Source organism: Lolium rigidum, chromosome 1 (genome assembly GCF_022539505.1).
Source record: "Lolium rigidum isolate FL_2022 chromosome 1, APGP_CSIRO_Lrig_0.1, whole genome shotgun sequence".
Classification (NCBI taxonomy): Eukaryota; Viridiplantae; Streptophyta; class Magnoliopsida; order Poales; family Poaceae; genus Lolium; species Lolium rigidum.
Genome location: NC_061508.1, coordinates 161,711,180 through 161,720,393, shown reverse-complemented (window position 1 = coordinate 161,720,393; position 9,214 = coordinate 161,711,180). Strand labels below are relative to the sequence as shown.

The 9,214-nt window shown below is 41.8% G+C and overlaps 1 protein-coding gene across 4 annotated transcripts; it reads right to left on the bottom strand.

The window, feature by feature from the left end:
- Nucleotides 1-1,518: 1,518 nt before the first annotated feature.
- Nucleotides 1,519-8,549, bottom strand: LOC124683889 (disease resistance protein RPM1-like). Of its 4 annotated transcripts, XM_047218321.1 has the most exons (5): nucleotides 8,311-8,549; nucleotides 7,997-8,113; nucleotides 7,736-7,924; nucleotides 2,068-4,909; nucleotides 1,519-1,956 (listed from the first exon to the last, which is right to left on the bottom strand). In XM_047218321.1, exon 4 carries the CDS (start codon nucleotides 4,833-4,835, stop codon nucleotides 2,097-2,099), a length of 2,739 nt encoding a protein of 912 aa, XP_047074277.1. In that variant the 5' UTR covers nucleotides 4,836-4,909; nucleotides 7,736-7,924; nucleotides 7,997-8,113; nucleotides 8,311-8,549; the 3' UTR covers nucleotides 1,519-1,956; nucleotides 2,068-2,096. The 4 variants fall into 4 exon arrangements, with proteins under 4 accessions (XP_047074277.1, XP_047074284.1, XP_047074281.1 ...); XM_047218328.1 differs by having other exon boundaries at nucleotides 2,072-4,909; nucleotides 7,997-8,549; XM_047218325.1 differs by lacking the exon at nucleotides 7,997-8,113.
- Between the last annotated feature and the right edge of the window lie 665 nt (nucleotides 8,550-9,214).

Genomic DNA, 9,214 nt, shown 5'->3' with positions numbered 1-9,214 from the left:
CGGTTGTCTTGTCTGCATTTAGCGTTTTGGTTGCGGAACGTTTTGGTTCCGGAAATCCGTTTCTGATCTCAGGTGTAGATGCTCTTGTTTTAGTGGCCAATCACATTGCACACCCTAAGCCTATTCAGCTATGCCTATGCACTTCTTTTGTATCTAGATGAGTCGATTTTACACCCGTTTTGAAATGAATTTTAAACATAGTTTAAAAATGTCAAAAAAATCTAAATAGAAAATTGTTGCGTAAATCTCGATATTATGTGTACTCATAAAGTCGTTCCGTGGAAAATCGACATTTTTGTGTGTGTCGCGTGCAATAAAACAAACTTTGGTGATTAAAAAAGCTTTTCACAGGACATTTCTTTATCTTTTTAACACATGACACACAAATATTATTTTTTCGTGAAACTTGGTATGCACACATATAGTGTTGACATATACGCGCCAAATTTTTGTTCAGGTTTTTTTGTTGACATTTTAAAATGTTTTCTCGGGTACCAAGAGCATATACTCCTAAGTTTAAAAGTGGTTTTTTTATTACTTTCATGTTATATATGATGTGGTTAGTAGTTCCTGTTGTGGTCAGCAGTTTCTTTTCTGTGCTTTCTATTGTCTTGTGTGGCTGTAGCCAACTAAATCAAGACTATGGTACGTTCAGTGACTTCTTCTCTCTCTTCTTTTGTTTTTCAGCAGCATCTGTCTTTGTGTAGAACTAATTGACACAATTAGCTACCACATGTGGAGGAAATTCGCTTCTGCTAGCTGAAGAAAAAGGAACATACCAGATCAGCTCGCGTGTGCTTGCCACCGCTCAGCAACTCTTCATCCACGAGCTCACTAACAAGATCAACAAGCCAAAGTACTGAATCCTGATCGGTGGTAGGGCCCCATCGCCACACCCGTCGATGCCAAGGAGTTCAATCTGCAGGCGTTTCTGCCACTGCCCAACCCCTCTTCGTCCACGGCCTCACTAACTGGATAGTCGATACCAAGGAGTTAAATCTCCACCGGCAGCAGCGCCTCATCGCCGCACACGCCAGCAGAACGGAGCTTCTTCCCTTTACTATGCAGCTTACCCTCCGCTTTAAGGTGCAGGGCTTCGTCACCACACGCACCAACGGAGAACTTCTCCTTTTCTGGCTCCTGTCTCTCTGGTGGAAGACGAAACTCACCGACGGCCGATGAACTCACGACAGGAGGCGCTCCGACAGTCCAACCAGAAGGAGTGAACCCAGTGTAAATATGTGTTGACGCTGCAACTTTCTGAACATTACTCATTATATTACTTGCCTTTTTTTCTTGCTTCTCTGCAAATCACTGAACATACACTACAAAACTTGAGGATTAGAAGGAGTTTACAAGGGGATTCAAATTATCTCCTTGCCAGTCGTCAGTCGCCATGCTTAATCTTCCTAGTCCTTACCATGAGTTTACAAGGAGAATTAGCTGTACTGAAGGATTCATGCACTGCAATTTTCAAGCAGATATTCAAATTATCTTTGAAAGCAAGAAATGCCATAGTATATAACAGTACCAAGTATATTGGCAAAGAAAAAAACCATAGTGTACAGATTGATCAACAAGGGGTGGACTTATAGAGTCAAATTACAACTTGTAGTCTATGAAACGAACTCTAAATATTTGGAAGTAGCAGGAAAACCTTCTTCGGGACGAACCTTTCCACTTCCAAATCCTGACACTAATAATTAAAAGACAGCGAGCAATACACATATCTAGCCTTACAATAGGTGCAATGTTATTAAAAGAAACAGATAAACACATTTCACAAGCACACCTACAGTAGCCCGTAATTGTTATTTCTGTGAACACAAAGAATGAAAATGAAGCACGGTATGGAACAAGAGATGCAATAGTCCAATGTTTGTCAAGAGGAGCTAAAGGCAGGAGTCTTGAAGCATCAGATGAAGACATTTCACTTCCATCCTTCCTTCTGCCAACCTACGTATATAGCAACAACTCTCATCAACACATGTTAAACTAGTTATTAATATGCATGAGAAAACGAGTACCAGTGCAAAGAATCAACTAGCGAGCAGTTGTGTGACTTACATACACATTTATGGACTAGCAAGGAGCAGTCAAGCTCGCGGAGTATACCAGAACTGGCGCATACCACCATTTCGAACACATTCACGCAACAACGTCAAAAAGCCCTGTGTGATTTCGTGAAAGCCTAGATACCGGAGGGTCACGAGGAACTTAATACCAGGTGGGATTTCTGTGATGCTGTCAAGGTTGACTAGCGATAATTTTTCTAAAGTCACCATAGCACCTTCCTGTATATCTAGCTTCTTAAGATTATGAAGGTCCCTTAACTGAAGAGTCTTCAGGTTGGGAAACCACTCCGCGAGAAATACCAGCTTCTCTCCGTTGTATGCTCCATCAAGAAATAGCTCTGTCAAATTTGACAACAGAGAAATGGATGGCAGGGGGTCTTCTGTCAGCTGTGATAGATTTAGACGCAAGGAATATAAGTTCCGACCTACAGCTTGGAAAGAGTCTATGTCTAATTTTCCTGTCAAATTTAGCTTTTGTAGGTTTGGCGGGAGGGCATTTAACAAAAGAACCTCATTCTCATCACTTGCAATAACATGTAGCTTGGACAAAAAATGCATTTCCACTAGAGACTCGCAGAGGGGTTCATGGTACACTCTCTTCACATTGAATAACCGTAGGCTTCTCAGTTGTCTTAGCTCCCTCAATTTTCTAACAGACTCATCCTGTGCTTCCAACGATTGTAGTGTCTGCAGGTTTGTTAGATTACCAAGACCGCTGCGGATTCTTACACCACTTGACGACAAGAGAAATCTGCCATTTAGATATTTAACTTTTTGAGCGAACAAGTGTCTAAGCTTCTTCAGTTTAACAATCCCACCAGGTAGCTCGTCTATGTCAGATCTACTAAGGTCGAGTGTCAACAAATTTGAAAGCTTCTCAACAGACTTTGGGAGCATCTTAACTTTTGATCTACGCAGACCTAAATGACGAAGATTGAAAAGATTCCCAATAGCATATGGAATATTCACGATAGGTAGACCACTTAATTCTAGCACAGTCATATATGTTGACATCTCACACAGCAAATGTAGTAGAGTGAGTGATGGCATACTCTTGTCTAATACAGTGATGGATCGAAGCTGGTGTACACTTGAAATTGATCGTTCAATGTCCTTCTTTAGTTTCTGTACTACCAATCGACGCCCATCCTTATCAAGAGATCCTGCACATCTGTCTTCGTCATATGTAACACCAAAAAGATCATTCCGACACAAATCAATTGCCAATTCTCGTAGGATATCGTGCATTCTGAACATCTTCATCCTACCAAATGAGTTCCTTTGAACAAGTTGTAGCATGTTTCTCTGGACCAACTCTTTCATGTATCCTTCAGCCACTTGTTCAAATGTGCTTGCACCCCTCTCCTCGATGAATCCCTCTGCTGTCCATAACCGTGCAAGCATGTTTCTTCCAAAAAGATAGCCTTCAGAAAATAAGCTGCAATACAGGAAACAACTTTTCAATTGTGTTGGAAGGTAGATGTAGCTCAGATGCAAAACATTCCTCACATCGCCGAGCATAGGATTATTTATTAGCTCCCAGCCCAACTGGTCATTTATTCTTCTCCATTCTTCCACAGTTTTCTCACGCACACGAAGGAGGCTACCAACTGACACAATAGCAAGAGGCAGGCCTTTGCAGCGGAGAACTATTTCCTCAGACAAAGGTTTCAGGTCTTTAGGACATTCATGATCAGCATAGCTTGCAAAGGTTGTCTTGCAGAAGAGATCCCATGCCTTGTCTTCTGGTAAATCTTTTAGTGTTAACATACGATCTGGAGTGGCACGTGCAGCGACATCACCTTCCCGTGTTGTGATAATCAGTCTACTGTTCTTTCCATTACGAATAAGCCTAGAAAATTCATCAAATGCTTTTGGAGTCCAAACATCATCCAATATGATCAAGTACTTCTTGTCCGCAATGAAGGTTATCAGTATATTTTGAAGGCCATCAATCTCTAGGTTGGTGATATCACCTGGTGTGTCTTCGCTCTCTTTGTATAGTTCAGTTATTAGACGTTTAAGAACATCTTTTGTGGAGTAAGTTTGAGAGACAAAGACCCAGGCATGGCAATCAAACTTTTCTCTCTCCTTCATATAGACATTTGCTGCCAAAGCTGTTTTACCCAGCCCTCCCATTCCATGCAACACTATCACGACAGAGCAATCCAAATGCATACCTCGCAGCCATGTCTCAAGTTGTTCTCTGTCTTCATCCACTCCCACAAGATCTTCTTCACCAAGGGAACGTGAAGAGCTTGCGAGATGTTGGGACCTCTCAACAATGTCACTTGAGTTACTGGAATTCCCACCATCAACAACTGAAACCCACCGACTTTTCACCAGGAATAGGTGCCCAAGATTAGTCTCTGCTTCCATAACCATTGAAGCTATCTTGTTCAAGGAAATCAACACGTTCGGTTGCTTGCATCCTTTCTTCAAATAGGTACCCCATCCAGTACCATGTTTATGGCCAACAAAATACAAATACTCATCCATAATGTCCTCGATCTCATGGGCAAGCATTCTCAACTCTTGAACCCATATTTCATAAGTCTGATTCCTCCTATTTCGTATGTCCACTCCACAAAGAAATCCATGCATTAGCCTGAGCTCCATTCTGATGCGACCCATCCGGCCCTGAAGCTCTGTTAACTGTGTATTAAACTGTTGGAACTGCAGGCTAGCCTGTTTTACTGCTTCCTTCCCTAGAGCGACTCCAATCTTTATCACAACTGAAAGAATCACTACCTCCGCCATTTGCTATGTATTTGGCGTAGCCAGGTTGCACAGGAGGTAACCAATGTGTGTTCGGAGTTTATTTACAGCATAATCTACAAAGGGAAGGGACAATGTAACTATTAAGCATTGGAACCAAAACCTCAAAAGTATAATACTAATCATCTGTAAGCTTAGATTTGAATGAGAGTCTATGCCATATTAAAGACTATCTTAACCTTGTAATCGAAGGGGTACATTCTAATCTTCACCATATATTATGTAGAGGAGGTGTACCGAATCATTGTTAAAAGAAGAATATGAGATGTGCCATTTACTGCATTGTATGCTATTGATCTCTCTTTGCGGAGTCACTTTTAGTACTTCCTCAAATCCATAATAAATGGTTAGTTCAAATTTGAGCTAATTTGAACTAAAACCCCAACACTTTTTATGGATCGGAGGGAGTAACAAACTTTGCAAATAAATGAATTGTTGTGTGGAGTGGCGGAGCTTGAAAAACCATGATCCGGGGGGGGGAGCTCAAAAATTTCTACTATAAGCCTTATATATTTTTTCCTTCACTAATTTTCTAAAAGCTGGGGGGCGCCAGCATAGATGGTGGGAGTACTTCGACGGGCTGTTCAATGGGGAGACTGAGAGCTCTACCATTGAACTGGCCAACTCCTTTTATGATACCAGTAGGCGTTTTGTGCGGTGAATCCACGAGTCTGAGGTCAAGGAGGCATTGAGAAGGATGAAGGGAGGTAAGGCAATGGGCCCTGATTGTATCCCCATTGAGGCGTGGAGAGGCCTCGGAGACATAGCGATAGTATGGCTAACTAAGCTCTTCAACTCCATTTTTCGGACAAACAAGATGCCAGAAGAATGGAGACGCAGTATATTAGTACCAATCTTCAAGAACAAAGGGGATGTTCAAAGTTGTACTAACCACCGTGGTATTAAGCTTATGAGCCATACGATGAAGCTATGGGAGAGAGTCATTGAACACCGTTTAAGACGAATGACAAGCGTGACCAAAAATCAGTTTGGTTTCATGCATGGGAGGTCGACCATGGAAGCCATCTTCTTGGTACGACAACTCATGGAGAGATACAAGGAGCAAAAGAAGGACCTGCATATGGTGTTCATAGACTTGGAGAAGGCCTACGATAAGATACCGCGACACGTCATGTGGTGGGCCTTGCAGGTACATTACCGTCATCAAGGACATGTACGATAATGTTGTGACAAGTGTTCGAACAAGAGATGGCGATACCGATGACTTCCCGATTAAAATAGGACTACCACCAAGGGTCACCTTTGAGCCCTTATCTATTTGATTTGGTGATGGATGAGGTCACAAGGGATATACAAGAAGATATCCCATGGTGTATGCTCTTTGCGGATGATGTGGTCCTAATCGATGATAGTCGAACGGGGGTCAATAGGAAGTTAGAACTATGTAGACAAACCTTGGAATCAAAAGGTTTTAGACTTAGTAGAACTAAAACTAAGTACATGATGTGCGGTTTTAGTACTACTAGGCACGAGGAGGAGGAGGTTAGCCTGGATGGGCAGGTGGTGCCTCAGAAGGACACCTTTCGATACTTGGGGTCAATCCTGCACAAAGATGTGGATATTGATGAAGATGTGAACCACCGGATCAAAGCCGGATGGATGAAGTGGCGCCAAGCTTCTGGCATTCTTTGTGATAAGAGAGTGCCACAAAAGCTAAAAGACAAGTTCTATAGGACGGCAGTTCGACCCACAATGTTGTATGGCGCTGAGTGTTGGCCGACTAAAAGGCGACATGTTCAACAACTAGGTGTGCGGAGATGCGCATGTTGAGATGGATGTGTGGCCACACGAGGAAGGACCGAGTCCGGAATGATGATATACGAGATAGAGTTGGGGTAGCACCGATTGCTGAGAAGTTTGTCCAACATCGTCTAAGATGGTTTGGGCATATTCAGCGCAGGCCTCCAGAAGCTTGTCCGCACTCTGCAATAAGACTGTGGTTGAAAGAATACACATCGGAAGTGAGCCCTTCGGTAATGGTAGAAAATTGTGGTCTGTTTTTTGAAGTATAACCTGTATATTGGCTCGGATTGGGTGATCAAAGCCAGCTTCAGATGGTAACCTACCAATATAGAAATAGTAATTAGTGAAAAGGCACTAAAACCAAGTTGAAAAGAAAAAAATAAAATTTGAATGTCAGGGAGAGATGGTTTTCAAGAGAACATACTCTCCACTGAGTACTTTCTAAAAATCATGGCAAATTTATCAAGAGAATCTATTCTAGACTTGATCTAGTAAGCATAAGCCTCAGACAATTAAGGGAGATGTATCTGTCAGTTTACTCAGTTGTTGGCGTACCATTATGTACTACAACCTCTAATTTCGAATTTATCTTGTACGCCATATTGATTCACTCCGGTGCATAGTGGACGGCTAAAGCGTGTTGATAATATCAAGAGAGGACGGGGTAGACCAAACTTGTCATGGGAGGAGTCCGTAAAGAGAGATCTGAAGGATTGGAGTATCACCAAAGAACTAGCCATGGAAAGAGCCGCGTGGAAGCTTGCTATCCATGTGCCAGAACCATGAGTTGATTACGAGATCTTATGGGTTTCACCTCTAAGGCTTTATTGTTGTTGTTGTTGGGGGGGGGGGGGGCGGTGGCCCCCCTGACTTGTACATAGCTACGCCAGTTATGTGTGCTTCGTTGATGAAAAGGCAGGAGGTTTAACCTGATCTATTTCAGAAAGAAAATCCTCATACCTTCAATGCAAGAAGAGCATATGCACAGAATAACACAAACAAATTATTGGGCAATATGTCACACTATGAAAGAATTATTAACATCTGAGATACAGACTTGTCCCAAATAATTATAATATCTAATGGAAGTGAAAAATAAAGCCTGAAGATATATATACCTGCCAGCTGCTGGACCTTGACTGATGAATTAGGAAGTTCATAGACTCGTCCTTTTTCACTAAGAGTATCTTCACTGTACTTGTCATGCCAGCTAGAAGAATCCACAATACATTAATCATAGAGTGCTTCCTTAAGGAAATACATCAATCATATAGTAGCTACTTTCAAGGAGAAAGTTTGAGTACAACCTAAGATAGCATGAAAATAAGTTAGCAGTAGAAACGAAAGGACGGTGTACCTAGAAACCAAAGACGACGTACCTTCCTTCGAATGGGCTACATTCGAAGATCAGCAACCTCCCTGTGTGTTTCTGAATGTAAGACTATCAAAGCAGTCTCATGGTTTGGTGAGAGTGATAACTGTTGTCTTTATTATTCCTAGGCATCAAAAGGTAAAGAATCTGAAGCAAGGTTGTGAGTCAATCCCTACCAGGTTTTTTTATCACTCATGGCCCATGGGTGTGAGAGTCTGCTAGTATTTTTTTTTTTACGACAGTGAGAAAGAGAACATTCATGCTTGAATTGACAACCAGAGCCAAATGAATCAAGAAATAAGTTTGAGAATTTTCGCATACATGCTTGATAATGACTTTAGATTTGATTTTCTACCATGGCGTCTTCCTTTTCACTTTGAACCCCAACAAACTTTCAGGCTTGTCTGCTTGGTGAGTGATGAACTGCAGTGAGCTGTCCTGTTGTTCTCCAAAGAATACAGGTCAGAGATCCAACTAAGTTAAGCACATTACAGACCGAAAATAACAGGATGGACCAGTGCAGATGAGAAACTCTAGCCAGCTTACACTAGAATGCCATGTTTCATATGGATGTTGCTAAAACAACCGGTGCACTGTGAGACTGAAATGGATATGGCTAAGCAACAGATTGAGAGAAAAATAGGTGCACTGTGAGATTGAACTGGATATGGCTAAGCAGCAGATCGAGTCCAATTTTGGGGGTATAATTATGTGATGCAAATGGCTTAATTTTAGGTTCAAAAGTTGTGGTTGGGATGGATGTACTCCTTTAATTTTCCAAAATGGCAAAAACTTTGCCTGATTGAATTAATAAAGCAGAACAGTTACGTACAAGATGGCTGAAGAACCAGCCTCAGAACTCTTGAGTTCCGCTCTTTCCATATTGATCTCCCATCCAACAAAGATCTAGAGCGGCTGGGGATCCTATCTAGGTACCTCGATTGCATAGAAAGAGGAATCACCCTATTGGTGTTGTTCTGCTGTTGCTGTTTGTTTCCCTGTTGATGAAAGCGTTGTGTGTTTTGAACTTTCTTTTGTGTGGAAAAACAAAAACTGTTATGGTTAACATCTATGTCCCTTTAACTGATAATGGTACGCGAGTTTATCCTGTTTTGGAAAAAAAAAAGTCACATATAGACAACACGATGAATAGCAACCAAGACCGGCTTGAGCTGCTCATCCGGTTAACTAATTTGGGCTTGTACATGAAGCTTGCGTGTTTCCT